Source organism: Cheilinus undulatus, linkage group 16 (assembly GCF_018320785.1).
Source record: "Cheilinus undulatus linkage group 16, ASM1832078v1, whole genome shotgun sequence".
Taxonomy (NCBI): Eukaryota; Metazoa; Chordata; class Actinopteri; order Labriformes; family Labridae; genus Cheilinus; species Cheilinus undulatus.
Window position 1 is genome coordinate 37,093,669 of NC_054880.1, and position 24,555 is coordinate 37,118,223.

Sequence of the window (24,555 nt, forward strand, 5' to 3'; positions counted from 1 at the left end):
TGGGGGGGGGGGGGGTTGAAATTTCTGAAATCATAAAGTCAAATATTTACAAGAAAACAAACCAGAAATTCATAGTTTAATAACTTGTTAATTTATGAGAAAAAAAACTTGAAATGTTTTACATTTTGACATCAGAGGCTCAAAAAAATTTAAGTTGGCAACCACTGCTCCAATGACGTCAGAGACTTCCTGTCCCTTCAAACAGGACATGCTTAGTGAAGCTAGGCTATACAACGTAGAAGATGGGTACAGTTTATTCATGTAATTTAGGGAGTTTTAGGGAAATACAGGCAAAACACAATGTTGGCTCAATTTTACACCATATCCAAAAACGTTGATGTGTTTTATTTTTCACTCAGAGAGCCTCTGTGTGGTACTATTTTGGCTTTGGCTACCAGCTATGTGCTCTTCCTCCTCAGCGTATCTCATCAGCTGTTTGGATCTGTGGGTTTCGTCAGAGAAAAAAAACAAAAAAAAAAAAAAAAACTTGACTAAACAAACTAAAATGAGCAATTTTGTCTCTGGTGACAATGAAATGCTGTTTACAGTGGATACAAGGGGATACTTTTATGAGATGGAGTGCCCAGAAGAACTAAACTAAAGAAAGACTTTAGTGGAGACTGGTTAGCAGGAGAGATCCTGACTTACCTGCTGGTATAGGTGAGCCCTTGTCCACAGAAGCTACTGTACACAACAATTCTTCTGGACATTTCTGATTGAATATAGCAGCTTGCTGCCTGCATCACTCCCCATCCAGAGTTCCCCGTCTTGTGATTGCCGGGGTTTTACCAGCCTTCTTAAACTTTATGAAGATAAATAGGAAAAAACAACATTAACTAGAGGGGCTGAATGGAAATTTGTCATCTGAGTAAGATTTTGGCTTTATTCTTCTAAAGCTACAGTAGTACGATATACTTACTTTATGAAAACAATGTGTTGGCTGTCAGAGAAAACTGACCAGAAATAACTCTGTAAGTGACCAAATTTTCTTTAAATGTTAATTAGGACTGTCAAGATAAATTGCATTTATCATGATTTACTAAAACCCATAATTAGCACACTAAGTATCTGTAATCGTGATTAATCGCATGTTTTATTGTCCCTCTGAAACACTTTGGTTCAGCCACTGAGGCATCTCCCTCTAGCCACAGTGATAGAAATCCACCACTGCTCCTTAATGTCTCATTTTCCTTAAGAAAATCTCACAGATGGCTAATTGGAAGGGTTAAAAGTCATCTGCATCTTGTGATATCACATTTTTACCTTTTTACTGTCTCCCTATTTCATTTTCAGTCTAAGTTCTTCATTCTGTGGTTTCGTTTATGTCATTCTCCAGTATATCTATAAAAGCAGTCTGAATCCACAGTTACCGATTTTAAGGCAGTAGAAAAATTCAAAACGACACAATGATAATTTAAAAAGCCAAATAGTGGAATTTTCCAGTGTGATGAACAGGGTATGATTAACTCCTGAAATCCTGTGATTAGTTTAGTTTAGTTTCTTATTTATTTATCAAGGGACAGTGTGCAATGACATTGATCATTCATGCAAAGTAAATGAAAACATGGTTGCACCAGATTTAGCGAGTTGATCATTTCCATCTGTTGTCCCACATAAAACTGACACAAAACATAAAAGTCCCAAAAACAAGGGCAGACACCTGACAGGACCACGGCTGAAAAGACAAAGTACAAAAATATACCAGTGATTATTATAGAGGACAATAAATACATGCTACTAAGTACAAAATGTTAAAAAGGTAATAAAGTAGTCTAAAATTTTCACGTGTTTTAAAGGCTAAGGCCTAACACACTAGATAGCCTAAATAAAACTATAAATAGACCCTGTTCTAAAGTGCAGAGCATTATCATAAAATGGCCATAGTACAGTATTATAAATACAAAATTAATAGCAATTGTAATGTTTAACCTATTGCCAGTATTAGTTATAAGCTTTTCCACAGATCTGGCGCTTTTTGATGCTTTATTTTGTAACTTTTGCTTTGATTTTAGCCGTGGTAGCTTTACATGCTGTTTTGACAGTAACAAACTTTTACTTTGAAAGCTTCACAGAGGAAGTGGTTTAAATTAAAACAGTTAATTGACTGCGGTTAGAAAAGTTAACGGAGCAAACGAGAACAGAGAGAGTAACGGTAAAAGAGGAAAGCTAGCATCCTCTCTGCAGATTTGAAGTCTCGGGTGATTTTGATGATTTCTGCAGCTACCGTTTTTTAATTTTTTTGTAGTTGAAATAAAACGTGAAAATCATCAGTACGAGACTCATCCTATCATTTAGGAGGGATGTAACAAACTCGATATTGTTATTCCTCTGACGAAGGCCGCAGACTAACCTGTTCAGATACGCTGAGGCGGAAGGTCGTGGAAGTAGGACTAAGTTGATTCTCACTTTTATGATAAATATATATGGAGCTTCTTATTATCACCTCTGCTATGAATCACTAATTAAGCTGAGTACATCGTGTTCACTTTTATCTCGAGTTGGACTCCTGCCCTCTCTCGTGCTATAAAATAAACCAGATCAATCTCAGCTATACTATTTTTCTCTCTGAGAAGGAACCATGATACTATTAAGTGTTATACTGAGTTTTTCTTTAACATTGGCTGTTGTTCAAACTCAGCCTGTTATGGAAAATTCGTACATTGCTGCTGTTTATGAGCACAACTTGATCCAAAACCCCGACCCTCGCGTCCCTCTGTCCCGGTCTGCTGCCCTTCAGCACATGCAGAAAAACCTGGACATCTATGAGGAGCAGGCTGCCAAGGCCGCTGAGCAGGTAAGGAGATGACACTTCTCATATGATCAGTTGCTTCCAGTATGTTTGTTTTGTCTTGTTTTGTTTTGTTTTGTTTTGGGGTTTTTTTTTTTACCTTTTTTTTAGTTTTTTTTTTTTATTTAAAAGAAACACTTTAAAACTTTTTTTTCAGTTTATTTTGATTTAAAATGTATTTTCTACATTTTGTTTTATTTGCATCTACTTGTCATCTTAATTTCTTCTTTTTTAAAAACTTGTTTTGAATATGATTTATTTTTCATTTTTTTATTTCATAAAAAAATAATTTACTAATCAATTTCGGACTTTTTGTGTGTTTTTTTTTTTTTAATTAATCTTTGAAATTCATTTTACATTTCTTTTTATTTGTGTTTGATATTTATATTCAGTTTTTATTTCATTTAAATCATAAATTAAGTAATTTCTAAAAAATTTTTTCAAATTTTGTTTTACCTTAATTTTATCCATTTCTTTTCTTAACTCAATTCTTATTAATTTGATTTAATTTTTTTCTATTTGATTTATGTGTTGTATTATATTTTATTTAGATATTTGAAATATGTTCATTCTTATTTTCTTTTCTTTTAAAATTTTATTACATTTCTGTATTTTATCCTAATTTATTTTATTTCTCTTAATTTCTTATTTTCTACTCATTTTTTAAATGAGGTTTTTCTAGTAACTTCAACTGGCTTTTAATATATTTTAAATGCATCACTAAATGCACCTGTAAAAGTAATTCAAGTTAAATTTATTTAACTTTTATTTAACCAGATAAAAAAACCCATTGAGACTGAAATCTCTTTCACAGGGGTAACCTGGCCAAGAGGTCAGCACCACACGTCATAATAAATAATACATATTCAAGAGACAGATAATACACAATAAGTTATCACGACAATAATAAGAATTGGAGCTACATCACATTTTAAAGTGCAAGAATAGTGGTCACAGTAACAATTTAGAAACACAAGCACTGTTCCATGGACTCGCGTTGTCTATCATTTAAGACAGAGCGAAAGTTTTCCAGTGAGATGAATTCGGAAAGTTTCAATTCAGTCTGGAGAGTATTCCATGCCGAGGGGGCAGCAAATCTGAACGCTCTTTTCCCCTGTTCAGTCCTGACACGAGGAACAAGCAGGTGGAGAATATCACAGGAACGCAAAGCGTAGTGGCTTTTAGATCTTTGCAGAAGAGTACATAAATAAGTGGGAACCAAGCCAAGAAGCGCCTTGTAGATCAGAGTCAGCCAGTGAGTGTATCTGCGAGCACTCAGCGAGGGCCAGCCAGATTTGGCATAGAGTTCACAATGGTGCGTGAGGCGACTACAGCCAGTGACAAACCTCAGCGCACAGTGATAGACAGTATTCAAAGACTGTAGACATTTAGCTGAGGCTGTCTTATACAAAACATCACCATAATCCAGCAACGGTAGAAAGGTTGCAGAAACAAGTCATATATGAGCCCTGAGTGAGAAGCAGAACTAGTTTCTATAATAGAAACCTATTTTCACCCTGAGTTTGGTGACCAAACTGGCAATATGTGCTTTGAACGAGAGCTCACGGTCTATAAGAAAACCCAAATATTTGTAATTTGAGACTAGTTCAATGGCAACACCTCGTGAAGTTAGGACTGATGGGATGTTCCCTGGTAACTCACTGGAACTAGAAAACACAGTGAGTTTGGTTTTGTCTGCATTTAAAACCAATTGAAGTCTTTTTAAACAAGACTGCACAACATTAAAAGCAGACTGTAAATACTCAAAAGCCCGCATAATTGAAGATGACCAACAATAAATAATGGTATCATCTGCATAAAAATGGTAAGAGGCATTCGACAAATGATCACATATGTTGTTTATATAGATGGAAAATAAAATAGGTCCTAAGACTGAGCCTTGGGGGACACCTTTGGATACCTCCAGAAATGACGAGGTGGAGCCCGCCACCTGGACACACTGGGTTCTATCAGACAGGTAATTGGCAAACCACAATGCTGCATTTTTTGACAAACCAATCTGATGAAGCATGTTTATCATTAAACTGTGATCTACTGTGTCAAATGCCTTTGACAGATCGATGAACAGTGCAACACAGTATTTCTTACAGTCCAAGGAATCAATAAAATCATTTAAAACCTTAAGAGTGGCTGTAGTTGTGCTGTGTTGCTTTCTGAAACCAGATTGAAAGGGTGATAAAATGTTATTTGTGTCAAGAAAATCCTTCACCTGGTTACAGACTATACGTTCAAACACTTTAGCAAGAATACACAGTTTGGAGATTGGTCTGTAATTATTTACATCCCAAGGTTCACCCCCTTTTAACAGGGGAAGAACAAAAGCTGATTTCCAGATTTTTGGAATTTCACTGGTGGTGAAGCTTAAATTAAAAATATGAGAGAGAGGCTCTGCAATGAAATCAGCCGCCAATTTAAGAAAGAAAGGGTCCAATTTATCAGGACCGGCTGCTTTTCTGGTGTCCAGTTTTGACAAAGCTCTCTGGACTTCAGAGGCAGACACAGGAGCAAAACAAAAAGAACAATTTGTGGTACAGGTTACAACCTGAGTATCCATAACTGAGGCAGGCTTAACTAGCTCAGGGTTTACAGAATCCAATAAGTAACCAGCTGAAATAAAATGTTCATTAAACCAGTTCAACATTTCTGACTTTCCAGTGAGAGTACAAGAATCTTTAATTAGAAAGTTAGGGAGTTCAGTTGTGCACCCATGACCAGAAGTAGTTTTAACAACTTTCCGAAATTTATTGGGGTCATTTTAGTTTTTTGTTATTTCAGAGAGGTAAAACTCTGACTTGGCCCTCTTAATTAAAGAAGTACATTTATTGCGAAGCTGCCTGAATGAAAGCCAATCGGACTCAGCTTTAGTTTTTCTTGCCTTGGCACAGGCAGCATCTCTTATCTTAAGTAGATTACCAATTTCTGGACAGAACCAGGGATTATTACGCGCTTTAACACGAAATTTACATAGAGGGGCATGTTTATCAATTAAAGAAGTTTGGCGTTTCTCACAGTTGCAATAGCACAGTGATCACATTAGTCATTAGCAAAAACACCTACATCGGTGCACTTATGTGGAACATTAGTTAGGATTAAATCAATTAAGGATGACCTCGTAGGATTTTTTTTACATTAGGACGAGTTGGACAATGTATTAATTGGGCAAGGTTAAATGAGTCACAGACAGATTTCAAGCTGTTTGACGATGGTGTCAACCAATCAATGTTAAGATCCCCAACCAAAACAAGCTCACTCATATTAAACCTAGCAATAAAATCTGACAGTAAGGAAAAGGCCTCATTACATGCTGAGGTCGGTCTATAGCAACCCATAACTGTTATGGACTGATCCTGCGAAAAGTCAAGTTTTAGGGCAAGAAGCTCGAATTGCTTTCTTAAGGACACTGAGGATAGGATGGACACATGATACTTATTTTTTACATAAATGGCTACATCTCCGCCTTTCCTGGGACGATAACAGCGGAAAACATGATAACCCTTTATTGATATCTCCTTGTCTGAGATGGCTTCAGACAGGACAAGATGTCAGTGTCAGTTGACTGAATCCATATTTTAACAAGATCTAGTTTGGGGAGTAGACTCCGAACATTTAAATGGACAATACCAAGGCCACATCTGGCTCTGAATTCATCAGGGGCACCAATACTGTTCAGAGGGGGGCCTGGATTAGGCTGAACGTTGCCAGACAGAAGAAGTAAGAGTGGGATAAAACATTTTCTCTTTATACTAAGAAATGATACAGTATCATCCTTATTAGACTTGGCAAGGTCAATAAATGATGCTTCTGTATGAATAAAATGATTTTTCAAGACAAAATTACACATTGAATGAATCAGAATAAGATCATTTAAAACTGGCCCACAAGAGGACACCAACAAATCTACTGTTAGTTCTGCAGGAGCAAAGGACCAGGTGATGGTCATTGCGCTCGGTAGGCGCAGAGGTGGGCGGGGCCCTTTAGTGGGTACACCACGATGGATTACAGTTCCGTGGGACCAAAGCACGAGTATTAGGGACAGTACGAGCAAAACCTTCATTGTTACTGACTCAGATAGGTTAGTCATGCAGTTAAAGGTGCGAGTGATGTTAGAAGTAGACAGCAGAGAGATGAAGTGCAGTCACCTATGGAGTCACCTGCGTAGGTACGCTGAGTGGAGTGGTTGGCAGCAGGACCGCTGCGGTTAACAGCTAGCAGCTAGCTCACCAGCTAGCCACCAGCTGCTAACACGCCGGGCAGCCGCTAACGGCTAACGCGCCAGCTAACGGCTAGCAGCCCGGCGCGTCATCAGCCAGAAGACCGGTGAAGCCACAAGACCCAGCAGTTGTCAGTTGGACATCTAGCGGAGAGCGGACACACAGCCGAGGGAGCCAGGTGGAGGACAGAAGCTAGCATCAAGTATCATGTTCGTTGCATTGAAAAAGCTGCTTTAAATTGATTTAATTTTGTCTGTCAATAGATAAATATTTGTATTTGATCTTGAATTTAATTCATTTGTTAAATTCCTTTTGCATTTATTTTATTTTATTTCTGATTTTTAAATTCTGTTTTACTTTAATTTGATGTTATTTTTCTCTATTACATTTTATTTACTCAAATTTCTTTTTAATTCATCACTTTGCTTTATGTTTAGATGTTTAGATTTTCCCATTAAGTTATTTGAAATACATTAATTCTTCTTTTTTTAATGTTCTTGTATTGTATCTAAATATATATAATTTCTTTATTATTTTCTTGTATTATTTATTTTTGATTATCATTTTTAATTTAGTTCTTCCTTTTTTAGTAGATTCAATTGGCTGCGTTTGTGTCTGTAAAATAAATTTATTTGCATCAATAAATGTACCTTTAAAAACTGTGCAAGTAAAACACCAGGTATGTTCACTGCATTGAATAAGCAGCTTGAAATTGATTTAATTCTTTCTATGTTCCCTTGAAAAAACTATTTCTATTTGAACTGGGGTTCAAAAATAGATGTTGGCATATCAAATTCTCGGAAAGCAGCACATTCTTCCTCTCACTGAATATTAGTAATCACAAGGGTTAAATTAAGAACATCCAACAATCTGAAACAATTTGGCACTTTGGCATTGACAGTAAAATCAATGCTGCCCTCTTACAAACACAAAATCCATTCTGCTTATTTCTACCTAAGCTTTCACTAATGAGATCAATTCCACCTGATCAATCACCAAAGTCTGACTGACTCCATCTGACACAGCAGCCTGAAAAGCTGGATTTAAAGCAGCAGCCGTTTTTGTTAAAATCATCATCATGCCATCATTATTAGGCCTCCATGTCTACCTGCCTGATGACATCACCATCACACCCACGCCTGATTGGTCTAAAATGGTTAATTGACAAAGGAAATAAAGTTTTATAAAAAAAAAAAAATCTGCTGCAAGTGAAACATGTACTGAAACAGTAATGAAAACTGACTTATGTGCAGAGGCTTTGACTTTTCAGATTCTCTTAATCATACAAAATGTAATAAACTAAAAAAAAAATGTAAAACATTTTATTGAGACATTCTGTATAAGAAATTCTACATCTGCTAAGCTTATTATTTTGGTTATACAATGTGACTGTTCTATCAGTCATTATGAATGCAGGGCATTCACGATGGTGGTGCCTTCTGTGGACCTTTACTTTAAGTTCCAGCCCTACCCATGTAGTTTATCTTCTTAAAGGGAACATCAGAGAGATTCTGCCTTTTGTTGGGTGCCAGAAAAAAACATGTTGTATTAAGATTTTAGAATGATGAGGATACTTGGACGACAATGGTATTAGAATAAGCGTATGGCTGTCTATAAAGGATGATATTTTGCCAGGGAAATATAAACATTTTTTCCAAAATGACTAGTGGATTTTCTGGAATATCGGATCTAAATATGTGTTTAAATTTTATTGAATATTCCATATAACTGTCTGATGAGAAAAAAACCTGTGGAAGCGTGTCCTTGAATCCAGGCGAAAACCCCGATGTCAAACACTTCTGGCTCCACCCCTGCTGGGAAGCAAATGAATTCATATCACAGCTTATCTGCAAAGTCATGACTTTATGTTGTCTCCTCTCTGTTCCTACCCCTGTCAGGGTGTCCAAATCCTGGTGTTTCCAGAGGATGGCCTTCACGGTTTCAACTTCACCCGTTCATCCATCTACAACTACCTGGAGACAATTCCTGACCCCCAGCAAGAGAGCTGGAACCCCTGCACGGAGCCAGAAAAACACGACAACACTGAGGTGAGCAGTCGTACCTTGAGAAATAAAGCTGTTAAAGGCATGCATTCTGGCATAATACACTGCCCTGAGGATAACACACACCCATCCAAAAGTATTGGAACAGTGGGGGCAATTCTTTCATTTATGCTGTAGACTGAAAACATTTGAGTTTGACATAAAAAATGTGAGACAATAGGTCAACATTTGAGCTTTTATTTCTGGGTATTTACATCTAGATCTCACACATAGAAGATAGAACCTTCTGTTTAAATCCAAGCATGTTTAATGTGAGCAAAAGTGTTGAAACATGTGACTGACAGGTGCCCTATTACACTGATGTTTCAAACCATAAACAGCGCTGAATTTCTACGCTCACGTTCAGATTTTGCCGGTGCAGACTGCATTTATAGCTAGAGGTGTTACCAACATGAAAACCAGAGAGCTGTATATGGGTGAAAAACATATGGTTGTGAAGCTGAGAGAAGATGGGAAATCAATCAGAGACATTGTAAACATAGCATACATAAACATTAGCCATGGCCAAACATAAACATTAGCCATAGCCAGTACAACCATTTAGAAATTCCTGAAGAAGAAAGAAACCACTGGTGTACACAGTAACAGTTGTGAATGATAAGACAAAGGAAAACAGCATTAGTTGACTACAGAAACATTGTGAGAGCTGTAGAGAAAGACCCTAAAACAACTGTTAGTGACATCAGCAACAACCTCCAGAGGACAGGAGTGTAAGTTTCACCATCTACTGAGCAAAAGAGGCTGCACCAGAAGATGCAGACCACTCATTAGCAAGAAGATCAGGAAGACCAGGCTGGAATTTGCCAAAAAAGTACAGAGACAAGTCTCAAAAAGTCTGGGACAACATTTTATGCACTGATGAGACAAAAATGAACCTTTACCAAAGCGATGAAAAGAACTAAAGTTTGGAGAAAGAAAGGATCTGCTCATCATCCCAAACATACAAGCTCATCTGTGAAACAGTGGAGGTAATGTCATGGCTTGGGCTTGCATGGCTTCTTCTGGGACGGGCTCATTAATCTTCATTGATGATGTAACACATGATAGTAGCAGAAATGAACTTAGAAGTCTGCAGAAACATTTGGTCTGCTGATTTAAAGAAAGATGCAACCAAACTGATTGGGAGATCCTTTATCATGCTGCAATATATCTCCAGACTTAAACCCGGTAGAGCATGCATTTTACCTGCTAAAGAGGAGACTGAAGGGAAACAACAAGTGAAAGAGGCTGCGGTGAAAGTCTAGAAAAGCATCACAAAAGAAGAATGCAAAAGTTTGGTGACGACAGTGGGTTACATTGATGCAGTTCTTGCAAGCAAAGGAGTTTCAACTAAATATTAAGTCTTATTCTTTTTAATCCATTTTAAGTCTGTCTGTTCCATTACTTTTGCTCATCTAAAAATCTGGTGTTTTGTTACAAATAAAAGTGTCTCTAAATTGTGTATCAGATCCAGATGTAAACACCTGGAAATAAAAGCTGAAATGTTGATCTCTTGTCTCATATTCATCTTTTGATGTCAAACCCAAAAATTTTCAGTCTACAGCAAAAATAAATGAATTTGCCCCGCAGCTCCAGTACTTTTGGAGGGGAGCGTAGCTGTCAAGACTATTCACTTGTTGAACACTGGTCCACACATAAGTCATATTCTCCTGTTGGGTTGTTTCACAGGTTCTACAGAGGTTAAGCTGTATGGCCCGTCGTAACAACCTCTACCTGGTGGCCAACATGCCTGACCTGCAGCCCTGTCCTCTGAGCACTGACCCCTCCTCTACTTGTCCCTCTGATGGACGCTGGCAGTTCAACACCAATGTGGTTTTCAGGTACAGTTTAGACCATTAAAACAGGCAAGCCTCAATGAAGACTAGCAAGTGCATGAAGACATAAATTCCTTCCCTTCAATCAGGTCAGATGGCCTCCTGGTGGCACGCTACCATAAGTACAACCTTTTCCATGAAGAGTCCTTCAACACGCCACCACAGCCTGAGATCATCACATTTGACACGCCTTTTGCTGGGAAGTTTGGCCTCATGATTTGCTTCGACCTCCTCTTCCATGATCCTACAATCACCCTGGTGGAGAAGGTAAAGAAACCTTTCCAATTCTGCACCCAGTTATGCATCTGTGTTTTTCTTCTCCTAACAAAAGTATTCACTCACCTCCTCCTAGGGTGTACGGCAGCTCATCTTCCCCACAGCTTGGCTTAACACCCCTCCTCTCCTCCACTCAGTCCAGTACCATGGAGCATTAAGCAAAATCAACAATGTCACCCTCCTAGCAGCCAACCTTCGTGTCGACAAAGTAAACATGGGAGGAAGTGGCATCTACACACCTTTTTTCTCTACCTACCACTTTGCACAGAGAGGAGAGCCAGAGGAGGGCAAGCTGCTGGTGGCCAGGGTGCCGGTGTTAGACCCTGAGTGGCTGGAGCAGAAGAAGGTCACACAGGATGAGTCTGGTTTCTGTCAGAGAGATGGCTGCTCTGATGCTTCTTCAGGCTCTCCCTTGTCCAACACTTTCACATCAACCATGATCTTTGACCCATTCACATTTGTCCTCTTAAATGAGATGGAGGGCAAAGCTGATGTGTGTCATGGCTCCTTTTGCTGTCACCTGCAGTACAGACAATATCCACATGGTAGCAGCAAAGAGCTGTATGCATTGGGAGCATTTTCTGGATTGCACACAAAGAGTGGACCCTTATTCCTGCAGGTATGAATGAGATAATATTTAAGATTTCAAATCTGTTTCATGAAACCTATGTCCCACTAATGTCCCACTGTTGCAGGTTTGTGCACTCGTCCGTTGTGTGGGGTCAGACCCCAGCTCCTGTGGACTTGATGTAGAAGAAGCAGAGACCAAGATGGACTTCCTGTTGGAGGGGAAGTTTGGGACCAAATATGTGTATCCATCAGTTTTGGCTAGCAGGATGGTTGTGGAGGATCCAAAACATTTTGAAATGGCTGCAGATGGAAGAGTGAGCATGAAGCACTCCAACATGAAAGGTGGGCTGCTCACTGCTTGTCTGTATGGACGGATTTATCATCTGGACAAGGATTGAGGTGTGCTGGAATGCTGTATGACAGGAGAATAACATGTACTTGTACTTTTAAGAACACTGACATCAGTTTTACTCAGAAACACTTAATTTAACTAACTCACTTTTTTAAAACTTGTTATAAACATATATTGATAAAAAGTTATTTGTACTGCTTGGCCTAAAAACCTAAAGTACTCGGGTAACTCAAGTTTACTTGTTTAAAACAAATAAAGTATTTAGAACTTGTAACTGTTTTCTTTGCACTGTATCCTGACTCACTGGTCCTCTGTCAAACATACTGTATTAAATCACTAAACAAATTTCTGCACTTGTTGGGTCATTTCTTTCAAACATTTCACCAAAAATGATTTCTTCTGCAACTTGATTGGTCCAAAAAAGCCAACAGTCGTCAATATCTCTATCTATCTGCAACTTGAGGATTGTGGGAACACAACTTTCCCTACAAAAACTTTTGAATGGAAACATAAACAACAGAAATACACTGATATTTGAATGAAAGCTTACCTGCAGCTTACCCGTTTTTTTTCTTTTAATAGAGAATGCAGACTGCACCTGAATGCAGTGAATGTGTCTCAGGTGATTGTAGTGTAAAAACTCCCGTGTCTGGAAGGTCCGGTCACTGGTAAATCAGTATTCCTGGATTCCATCACACCATGAAGACAAAAGAATACCTCATGCAACTCAGAGAAAAGGTTATTGAAAAGTGTGAGTCAGGGGATGGATACAAAAAAAATTAAAAGGCACTGAACATCCCCAGAGTTCAGTTGAATCCATCATCAAGAAATGGAAGGAAAATGGCACGAGTAAATCTGCCTAGATCAGGCTGTCCTCCCAAACTGAGTACAGCGTACACGAAGCAGACTAGTGAGAGAGGCCACCAAGACACCTATGACTACTCTGAAGGGGTTACAAGCTTCAGCAGCTGAGATGGGAGAGACTCTGCAAACAACAACTGTTGGTTGGGTTCTTCACCAGTCAAAGCTTTATGGGAGAGTGGCAAAGAGAAAGCCACTGTTGTGAGAAAACTCATTAAATCTGGACTTGGAAAAACCAAAACGTGGCATGACACATTACTGGACTTTTCACAAAACACTTACAGTAACATCACATGAATTGGAGCAGCCCACAGTCCAAACACAACCAGCTGCCAGATGTGGATTTTGTCCAGATGCTACTGAAGGACTTCCTCTGATGGCTTTGCCTGTTTGTGACTGTGTCATCTGTCACCTTGACCACTTCAACTCTTGCATCTTCAGCAAATGATGTTTCCAGTTTCCCCATTAGTCAGACTTCTACCCTGCAGGACTTTGAAGAGTCAGTGTCAAGCATGAACTGATATTCCATTTCACAGATGTTAAAATGATTTTGTATTGTTCTATGGAGGACAAGAGGGGGAATTGTGGAAGTGGAACTTTACGTCTCATTCAATGAACCCAACTATCACCTTGTGATTTTTTAAGAAAACCAAATGATATCAAATAATTTTCCTCTGAGCATTCTTCACCTCTCTTTGTTAGCCTACTCTCCCAGTCATCTCACCTAAGAAACGACATGGAAATGCAAATGTTTGGTGTTGATTGTGTATCTTTCTACTGATTGCATCTGTGCTGGATGTAACCAAATGTCTTGTCAGTCTCCTTTGAACCTGTCAGTCTCTTTTAATTAACCTTTTACTTTTATCCAAACCTGCTTAAAAACTTTCTCTCAAACCTGCTCAGCAGAGGAGAACCTTGCCAGCCACACAGAGATTCTTCTCTCCAGTGCACAGTGAATTAAACTCACTTGAACAAGCCACAGAATTTGAACTTTGGTTATTTCTTCATCACTGTCAAAGGTGACTCTACTAAATACTGACTTGAAGGGGGTAAATATTTCTGCATGCACTACATATTTTTATTTTGTTGACATTACTTTATAGAAATCTGCTTTCACTTTGACATTAAAGAGCTTTCTTTAAATTCTAAAAACGTCTAAGGTTAGGCTTAGGCATTAAAACCCGAGTGGTTAGGTTCAGAGTAAGGCAGTGGGGAAGGTGATATATTTGAGATCCAGCACCAAGGGTTAGGCTTAGGCGCTGGCAGCTGAGTCCAACAAAAAGAAACCCTCAGCATGGATTGGATGTATAGCGACAACCATGTCGGCCATCTTGACTGCAGTTGGGTCCCTCTCCATTTAGACAGAAAAGACCGGAAATCGCGGGTAGAACATCCAGTGAATACTTTTATTGGCAGATTTGAGACAACACGACACAAAAGATTCCATTCCTACGTTTTAAAGTTTAGAAATAAAATAAAAACCACCCAGAAACAAAATGACATCTAGCAACAATCACAAAATAAGACAAGGTTATCAATGGTCCCCCTACATGCACTTTTATTCTGGTCAAGATACTTTTAAGTTTTTATATATTTCTCACAGTCACAGAGCTGGTTTGGTACACTACAGATGGGATCAACAGCAAGGGGGCACGCTGAGAACTACAGGTCTCTAATATTACCTTCACTGCCACATGAGGACGCTGTTATCAACCAAATTGAACTAGCTTCCCATAGACTGTGATAAAAAAAAAAATTATTTATAACTATTTCTCAAGGAACAAAATTAGGTAATTTTACAAAAAATCAAAGGGACACAAAGAACATAAGAACGAATATGATGGACTTCAATCAGCTGTAATAACCCTGTTACATAATCACACATACCCACATCTACAATACAATACAATATTTCTAAATAACAAGAACAGACAACTTCTGATGTTAAAAAACCCTGCCTAGAACAAAAGAGACACTTTTCACCCCACTTTGTTTTAGGTGAACTGAGTAAAGCAAGCTGTTGTGTCTTAGAAGTATCCACATTCCCTGATTATGGAGATGATTATGTTTATCAAAAATCAACTTAATCCTAGGAAGTAGGACTAAGTTGATTCTCATTTGTATAATGAACATATCACAAGAGTAGTCTCTAATCCCCTCTACAAATAATTAAAAATTAAACCGAGGTCACTTTTGTTTACTTTTTACTTGGACTTCTGCCCTCTCTGGTGCTACAGAATAATTCAGGTTTGTCTCCACTATATCATTCAGGTCTCACTGCAGAAGAACCATGATACTATTAAGTGCTCTATTGAGTTTTTCTTTAACATTGGCTGTTGTTCAAACACAGCCTGTTATGGAAAATTCGTACATTGCTGCTGTCTATGAGCACAACTTAATCCGAAACCCAAAGCCTCATGTCCCACTGTCCCGGTCTGCTGCCCTTCAGCACATGAAGAAAAACCTGGACATCTATGAGGAGCAGGCTGCCAAGGCTGCTGAGCAGGTAAGGAGATTACTGTGGATTTTCAGTTATAGATTAAGTCTTACTTACGGCTCACTTGATAAATATCAGAAGATTGGAAGGCCAGCAGCAAATGAGTTCATGCCTAACATGACTCAAACATCATGTTTTGGTGTCTCCTCTCTTGTCTGTCCTCTGTCAGGGTGTCCAGATCCTGGTGTTTCCTGAATATGGTATTCATGGTTTCTACTTTAGCAGATCATCTATCTACAACTACCTGGAGACAATTCCTGACCCCCAGCAAGAGCGCTGGAACCCCTGCACAGAGCCGGAAAAACACAACAACACTGAGGTGATAAGTCCTAACTTCAGGAACAAAGTTGATACTGACATTCTGACATAACACAATGACCTGGGTATAACATGTAGTCAAGTGGTTTAATTGCTGAGCACTAGGCCACACACGACTCATATTTTCCTGTTTCACAGGTTCTCCAGAGGTTGAGCTGTATGGCCCATCAAAACAACCTCTACCTGGTGGCCAACATGCCTGACCTGCAGCCCTGTCCTCTGAGCACTGACCCCTCCTCTACTTGTCCCTCTGATGGACGCTGGCAGTTCAACACCAATGTGGTTTTCAGGTGAGATAAAAAGAAAAAGTAGTTTAGGGGTGCTGATGGTCTAGTGTGTGGGTCACGCTGGATGTATGTGGGGGCTCCTGGGTTCAAGTCTGCTCAAAAATCTAAACTTAGCACAGAAAGTAAGTAAATTTGTGTTTGGTAGATTATTTCTTTTTGTCACTATACTCTTTGGCAATAAATCTTATTGTAAAGCCTGTTTATTTTCCTTTTAAATGGTACCACTTTTGTAAGGAACATGCGTTTGTGGGATGAGCAGCAGAGCTGAGTATGTGGGTTGCCCCCATGAAAATGTGTCAAATCGTCCCAGCCAATGCCAGACAGCTTATTCTGCCATTGACTTTCTTTGAGCTTCTGGTACCACCCAGGGCTGACAATCAGGTGCCAATCAGGTTCCACCTGATTGTCAGTGGTTGGTAGGTGTCTGCTCCAAGAATCGGCATGCCATCTTTGACTGATCTGGATAGGGACTATGTGATTGGGCTACTTAAAGCTGGTGTTCCACAGAACCAAGTTGCAGCATTGTTTGGAGTGAGCCCTAGTACTATCTCCAAACTAAAGGCCAAGTTCCTTCTAACAGGGGAGGTCAGAGACAGGCAGCCAAGCAGGCGTACCAAGATGACCACACCCCAAGTAGACCGTATCCTCTCCCTGTCAGCACTCAGGAACCATAGGTTGTCTTCTACAGATATGCAGTCAAGGTTTGCAGGGTGATATGACCGGCAGCTCTCTGCCCAGTCAGTCCACGGCAGATGGCATGCAGTCTCATAGGGCTGACAGGGGTCCTGCCATGACTGCCCTTCACCATCAGGCCCGTTTGTACCCATGTCAGCAACACCTGCACTGGAACCTTAACATGTGGAGGATTGTTATGTTCCATGATGCGTCCAGATTCTGCCTATGAAAGTTGGATTGTAGCTTAGAAAACAAGCCAGGCCCTTGCTAACAAGCTAACATGCGCCATTTACCATGAGTCATACAGTAAACTTATAAGCTTATTAAATAGAGCATGATTTATTTGTGGATATGGAGTGATGAAAGATTCTCTTGGCAGTTTAAAATAATCAGGTGAGTCTAAAAAAAAAATAGAAAATCATGGAAAAGTTCAAAGAAGTGAAACTTCCATGTCTTCAGGATTCATCTCATACAGAATTTTGAGTTTTTTGGAGCTGTGCTTCGTAATCATCAAAATTCTACCAGAGAAGTACTTAAATATTTTACTTTGTATGAGATGAATCTGGAATATATAAAAATTTAACTTTTTGAAGTTTATCATGAGGAAAAAATGAACTCTTACATGAGATGGACCAGCACATTTAGGTGAAAAGTTAGAGGATATAGTAAACACTGTGCTGTTGAATGACTGCAAGTTAGCTTAACTTAGCTTGTCTGGCTGTTCATAGGACAGCAGCAGCGGAGTCGCAGGCAGGGCAGTGCCACCAGAAGAGGTCACAGGCAACAAGGCATTGGACGTAACTTAACAGAGCTTTCTTTCACTTAGGTCAGATGGCCTGCTGATGGCACGTTATCATAAATACAACCTTTACTTTGAGGAGTCCTTCGACACGCCACCACAGCCTGAGATCATCACATTTGACACACCTTTTGCTGGGAGGTTTGGCCTCATGACATGCTTTGACATCCTCTTCCACAAACCTACGATCGCCCTGGTGGAGAAGGTAAAAAACGCTCAAATCTGTAACCAATTCAGCATCTTCTTTTTTTCTGTTCCTAACAACAGCCTTGCATTCATTTATTAGGGTGTGCGGCAGCTCATCTTTCCCACAGCCTGGTCTAACACACCTCCTCTCCTCCACTCAGTCCAGTTCCATCGGGCGTTCAGTTTGAGTACCAATGTCACCTTCCTATCTGCCAACATTCGTGTTGACGAAATGGATGTGGGAGGAAGTGGTATCTATACACCTTTTTTCTCCACCTACCACCAGGCACAGAACGGAGAGCCAAAGGGGGGCAAGCTGCTGGTGGCCAGGGTGCCAGTGTTAGACCCTGAGTGGTTGGGGCAGAAAGAAACCACACAGGGGAGGATGACTGAGTCTACATCATCTCTAGCTGCAGACTCTGAATCCTGTCAGACAGGGAACTGCTCTGATGCTTCAGTCCCTCCATCCTCCAACATTTTCACTTCAACCATAAATAACGACCCATTCACCTTTGTCCTCTTAAATGGGATGGAAGGTGAAGCTAATGTGTGCAATGGCTCCTTTTGCTGCCACCTGCAGTACAAACGCTTTCCACATGGTAGCAGCAATGAGCTCTATGCATTGGGAGCATTTGCTGGATGGCACAGCGAGGGGAGACACTACGCCCTGCAGGTATGGATGAGATCATTTTAAGATTTTAAATCTGATTTATGAAACTCACATCACCTTAATCACATCTCTGTTGCAGATTTGTGCACTCGTCCGTTGTGCCTGGTCAGACCCCAGCTTCTGTGGACTACCTGTGCAAAGAGCAGAGTCGAAAATGGACTTCCTGTTGGAGGGGAAGTTTGGGACCAAATATGTGTATCCATCAGTTCTGGCTAGCAGGATGGTTGTGGAGGATCCAGAACATTTTGAAGTAGCTGCAGATGGAAGAGTGAGCATGAAGCACTCCAACATGACTGGTGGACTGGTGACTGCAAGTCTGTATGGACGGATTTATCATCTGGACAAGGACTGAGGTCTGTTTTAATACTGTGTGTAATGGAGAGATATGTTTTACTTTTAAGAAACTGTACTTCATTTTTTGGCCAGTAATGGCTGTAAGACATTAGTCATCTTGCAAACACACTGTATTAAATGAATGTAAAATTGTATTTTATCCCTTTCCCACTGGTCTTTTATCAAAGCAATAATACAGAACAATTCTCTTAACTGTTGATTGAAGTGAAAAAAAAAAAAAAACAAAGTCAAAAAAGGTTTAGCCCAAAGCTGATAGACAACCCAGTGGTTGAGTAAATAGCCATTTGGATATTGTCAAATCAAACACCTTTTCCCTTGTTCTATGGCAGCTTGGAAGAGCCATACAGAAGGACAAAATCTGAAACACTTACAAAACTTGAAACAAATTTGCATTAATTAAAACATTTTTAAATTTCTTATCAAAATTTGTATTGGCAAAATGATTGATGGATGGATGGATGGATGGATGGATGGATGTGTGAATGGATGTATGGATGGATGGATCAATGTGTGAATGGATGGATGGATGGATGGATGAATGAATGGATGGATGGATGGATGGATGGATGGATGGATTAATGTGTGAATGGATGGATGGATGGATTGATGGATGGATTAATGTGTGAATGGATGGATGGATGGATTGATGTGTGAATGGATGGATGGATGGATTAATGTGTGAATGGATGGATGGATGGATTGATGTGTGAATGGATGGATGGATGGATGGATGGATGGATGGATGGATTGATGTGTGAATGGATGGATGGATGGATTGATGTGTGAATGGATGGATGGATGGATTAATGTGTGAATGGATGGATGGATGGATGGATGGATTAATGTGTGAATGGATGGATGGATGGATGGATGGATTGATGTGTGAATGGATGGATGGATGGATTAATGTGTGAATGGATGGATGGATGGATGGATGGATGATTAATGTGTGAATGGATGGATGGATGGATTGATGTGTGAATGGATGGATGGATGGATTGATGTGTGAATGGATGGATGGATGGATTAATGTGTGAATGGATGGATGGATGGATTGATGTGTGAATGGATGGATGGATGGATTAATGTGTGAATGGATGGATGGATGGATGGATGGATTAATGTGTGAATGGATGGATGGATGGATGGATGGATGGATGGATGGATGGATGGATGGATGGATGATTAATGTGTGAATGGATGGATGGATGGATTGATGTGTGAATGGATGGTTGGATGGATGGATGGATGGATGGATGTGTGAATGGATGTATGGATGGATTCATGTGTGAATGGATGGATGGATGGATTCCTGTGTGAATGGATGGATGGATGGATGGATGGATGGATTAATATGTGAATGGATGGATGGATGGATGGATGGATGGATGGATGGATTGATGTGTGAATGGATGGATGGATGGATGGATGGATTAATGTGTGAATGGATGGATGGATGGATGGTTTAATGTGTGAATGGATGGATGGATGGATGGATGGATGATTAATGTGTGAATGGATGGATGGTTTAATGTGTGAATGGATGGATGGATGGATGGTTTAATGTGTGAATGGATGGATGGATGGATGGATGGATTAATGTGTGAATAGAGGGATGGATGGATGGATTAATGTGTGAATAGATGGATGGATGTAAAAACGTTTTAAAGTGAAGCTTGATGTAAGCATGTCCTTGTTAATCAGACATGTTGAATAATTAACTGTATTATATTTTGTGTTCATTGATCGTTGAAATAAACTGAAAATTGTTATCAGACATTCGCAAAAAATTTTGCTGCTCAGTGGTTGAGACTGAACTTTGGTTAGATGCAACAGCAGTCAGCAAACAAGAACAATATCAAGTTGTGAGTTTATTAACAATAACAAAAACAAAAAATGTCTTATTTAGAAGAGGATGGGGGTAAAGCCAGCAGGGTCCCTGAGGTTACAATGTATACCTGCAGCAGATGACAACAACCACACACAGGTACACTGACAGGGGTCTGAATGCTTGGGAGCAGAACCTGGACTGTCTGTCCTGTTACATGCGTTTGTGTGTGCAGCACTGGGACGGTCTGCAAGGGCTTCGTTTCTATCGCCATGCATTCATTCTCCTCCTGCAACAGATTATGATAAGGAATACTGAGACCTCTATCACACCTGTTAAACAAAATCAATTCAATTCAGAGAGCTTTATTGGCATTTAAATCAACTGGTTTCATTACAAAACAATAAGAATAATAGCAGACAAAGGTCTTAACTCTTTGATAAAATGTAAACATATAATTTACAAAAAAAAAAAAGCATATATATCCTAGTCCTGCTCTACACCAAACCTCACAACCATAGAGAGCAATGGGCTCTATGACTGAGTCCAACATTTAGGACAACAAAACCCTTGATTTGACTTCTTCAACCTTTGTAAAACAATATTTCTAAGTTACACTGAAATTTCCCATGATGACAGAAATGTATTTGTACTTACAGCCACAGCTCTAGCTTTCTCCCTCCTTATTCTCTTCTTCTTTTTGCCCTAAAAAAACACAACAAACGTGTTTACATTTTTCCATCTTTTACCTCACTTCCGTTTCAGATACTTGTCTTTCTGAGTTGTGGGTCTTACATAATGATCATTTGTGGACTAAGCAGGCTGCAGCTGTTGGTGGAGTCTACTCTAAATCCGCCTGAAGGAAAGATGTAGCCTTGTCATCCTTAGACATGGAGTTCCACTGTGGATGACACATCATCAGTGAGCGCATTAACACAGGAAAATGTGGAAGATCCACAGTACACCGTACATTTGTGTCATAAAAATGAGAAAGTCACTGTCTGTCACTGAATATGGTGAAAATGCTGAATACACTATCTCAGCACCGTTTCCTTTTTTCTTGACATCAGCAGGGACATTTAGTCTTTGCTCTTTCATGAATAACATGAAGGCATTTAGAGGCTTCTTGATGTATGGTTGATCTTCCTTCTCAGTGCTTTCTTTGGGCCATTGTTTTCTATTGATAAAAAGGGAAACAGAGTGAGATACAGTGCCTACAAAAAATATTCATACCCTTTGATATGAGAGACTCCATGGTCAAGAGGAAGAAAGTTCTTTGGTCTGATGAGATCAAAACGATGCTTCTTGGCTGTCAGACAAGATGCCAAACACTGCTAATCACCATAAACACACAAAAGGGTGACTGAGATATTTTAGCTGAACATTTCTGTGGCTGTCATAATGTCTATCACTTAATTTAATGCTAATATGCTGTGTAGTGATCTGTGAAAAATCCAAGCAGCAAAACTACACTCCCAAAACACTTGATGCCCAAAGTTTCCATTGGTCAATCTTTGATTTTTTTATTTTTTTAAATCAAAGATGGACCAATAAATTTGAGTTTAACATGCATTTGCTAATAATGACTGGCAGATGGATTTCTGAAAAATGGATAAAACATAAATGCACTCCTGAGTAACTTTTATCAATCTCGATTATTTTGGGAGTCGTTTTAATAACTGTAGGGATTTATAAAGAAAACAGTACCTGAATTACCACAACATACTTTATCCTGTGCATGTTTTGAATTTGATAATATTCTAATGGGAAGATATGGGGCCTGAAGTGGCCCCCGGGCCGCCAGTTGATGATCACTGGTGTATGGTGTACGACAGCCCTACTTACTACTAAAATGTGTTCTATCTACTAGAAAAATATAAAGAGATATTTAAGAGATATTTCATCTTTTGCTTTTTTCTTTATTGGCTATAAACAGTACTATTTTGTGCTTCTTTTCTCTTAAATGAGGTACAGCTGTGGTGTTGTTAGAAGCCTGGGTGGCTCAACATCAGGAAGAGACAAACAGATGAACTCTGACCTCTGAAGGACTCCTCAACTGGATTTGGCACACCTGTCACATAGAGTTCACAGCCACTTCCACACACAGAAAGTCACTTACTGAGTGGGTACCATCACTCATGGTGCCGTAGTTTTTCATACTAATACTGGCAGCACACTGTAAAACCAAATAAGTAGAAAATACTCAAAAACTGATAATGTCGAGGTTATTTAGTTGTGGAAATACATTTTTTGGGGTCATTACTTTTACATTTATGTTGAGGTACCTTCACCTTTTTAGGTTAAACTGCACTGTGGAAACTTGCCTCCAGTTAAAAATTTGAATGTTATCTAGCTCAAATCAACAGGTCTCTGTATTTTTTTTATCCTTGAAAGTGTTTCCATCAACTCTATTCTTATCACATACATGTGATTAATAGTTAACATTCATACCCCTCAAGATGGGTAGTATTCCTTAAAACTAGTGAACTCTAGCAGGAAATTCTACTCTGTAACAGTTAGTCATCCCCAGTCTATCATGATTGCTACCCACAGGTGGACCTTGACTGACAGAGTCAGTAACTTCACTAATGGTGCAAAAGAGTCTAATGCCCAAAGGCACTCTGGGAAAAGTCTGCCCAAGCAGAGCCTTATGCAATCAGCAAGTAATGATGCATGCACACCTGGCAGTACATACATAGCCAGTGTTTTGGGTAGAGTTCATCAAATGTATTTGTCTTGCAACCATTACTGTTAAATAGGCAAAATAGATCAGATGAGTAAATACAAATGCAGTTTTAAATTATGATTTAAATGATAGGGAAATGCTATCCAAATCTACCTGGCCCTATTTGGAAAGTATAGATGCCCCCTCTTACTAAATTATGAATTAACTGTAATCAACCATATTTTTTTTTGGAAAGCTGAATTTAATTACTCTAGCCACACCCAGGCCTGATTACTGCCAGATCTCTTGAATCCAAAAATCTAAACAGAACCCGTGTGACAAAGTGAAGTACACTTAAAGATCTAAAAAACCAACACATCATGGTGCCACCTAAAGAAATTCAAGAACAGGTGAGAAACAAAGTCAGTGACATGGAAAGGGTTACATAGTATTTTCAAGGCTTTGGAACTCCAGTGAACCATGATAAGAGCCGTTATCCACACATTATTGCACTGATGATAGTCTCCCCCAGAGAGAAAACCACATTGGCCCACTCCGTCCCTCTGGTGGCATCATAGAAATCTTTTAAGATTCTCTTTTTCAAGGCAGAAAAGTTCCAGCCCCACTCTGTTTTTGTCTCTTAACTTTCCAGAAGAAACACAATCTGGTTGTTTCAGGACTCCTATCACACATTGATAGAAAACTGCTGTAGAGAGACTTTGAATTGGAGAAATGTAAAATATAATGTATCATGAAGGATGTAATGTATGATTTTTTTAGTTTTGAGATTTGGATTTTTAACTAAAACATTTGATTGGTCAAGAATGGTTGATGATGTTGTTATTATCATGAATCAAAAGTTTATAAAGAAGTCATAACTGGCTTTAAATGGATCATATGTAAGTTTAAATGTCATTTTTGCCTGTAATTAAATCACTGCCTAAATCACTGAATATAAGAACAATGGACAGCAATCAGTGGTAGACTAGTGCCTTTTTTAACTTAGATATAAGAACCAACCTTATCTTATATTAATTTTTGCAAAAACAAGAATAAATGAAAACATAACCATCCATTCACATGTAAAAATGCATGGGCAATATAAAAAACAAGACAATATGCAAATGCTCTTATTTGATTTCATAAAGGTCTTATTGTGTTGAAAATGAAAAAATGTTTCTAACCCTGTTGCAAACCTCGGGGAGGTGATGCCTCCCTAAATGAGAGGTAAAACATGATGTTGTGTCATCATGTTGTGCTTTTTTATAAGCTGGATTTCTTTTTTTTAAAGTCCATACATACAGCTACAGTGCCTATAAT

General features: G+C 39.1%; 2 protein-coding genes and 1 long non-coding RNA gene across 6 annotated transcripts; 2 read left to right on the plus strand and 1 right to left on the minus strand.

The window, feature by feature from the left end:
• The first annotated feature begins 602 nt into the window (after positions 1 to 602).
• LOC121524115 (biotinidase-like) lies at positions 603 to 12,386 on the plus strand. Of its 3 annotated transcripts, none has more exons than XM_041809324.1 (6): positions 603 to 2,794; positions 8,919 to 9,068; positions 10,752 to 10,903; positions 10,987 to 11,164; positions 11,250 to 11,792; positions 11,869 to 12,386. In XM_041809324.1, the coding sequence occupies exons 1-6, from the start codon at positions 2,579 to 2,581 to the stop codon at positions 12,139 to 12,141; spliced, it is 1,512 nt and encodes a 503-aa protein (XP_041665258.1). In that variant the 5' UTR covers positions 603 to 2,578; the 3' UTR covers positions 12,142 to 12,386. The 3 variants fall into 3 exon arrangements, with proteins under 3 accessions (XP_041665258.1, XP_041665261.1, XP_041665260.1); XM_041809327.1 differs by lacking the exon at positions 603 to 2,794 and adding an exon at positions 7,147 to 7,198; XM_041809326.1 differs by lacking the exon at positions 603 to 2,794 and adding an exon at positions 7,163 to 7,229.
• A 2,834-nt stretch (positions 12,387 to 15,220) lies between these two features.
• Positions 15,221 to 21,381, plus strand: LOC121524298 (biotinidase-like). 2 transcript variants are annotated; one of them, XM_041809622.1, is made up of 7 exons: positions 15,221 to 15,462; positions 15,623 to 15,772; positions 15,910 to 16,061; positions 17,560 to 17,737; positions 17,819 to 18,391; positions 18,468 to 18,741; positions 21,336 to 21,381. In XM_041809622.1, the coding sequence occupies exons 1-6, from the start codon at positions 15,247 to 15,249 to the stop codon at positions 18,738 to 18,740; spliced, it is 1,542 nt and encodes a 513-aa protein (XP_041665556.1). In that variant the 5' UTR covers positions 15,221 to 15,246; the 3' UTR covers position 18,741; positions 21,336 to 21,381. The 2 variants fall into 2 exon arrangements, with proteins under 2 accessions (XP_041665556.1, XP_041665555.1); XM_041809621.1 differs by lacking the exon at positions 21,336 to 21,381 and having other exon boundaries at positions 18,468 to 18,876.
• LOC121524299 lies at positions 20,723 to 21,449 on the minus strand. The gene is made up of 3 exons (XR_005993104.1): positions 21,366 to 21,449; positions 21,228 to 21,275; positions 20,723 to 20,859 (listed from the first exon to the last, which is right to left on the minus strand). It is a non-coding gene; the product is annotated as an uncharacterized LOC121524299 (long non-coding RNA).
• Between the last annotated feature and the right edge of the window lie 3,106 nt (positions 21,450 to 24,555).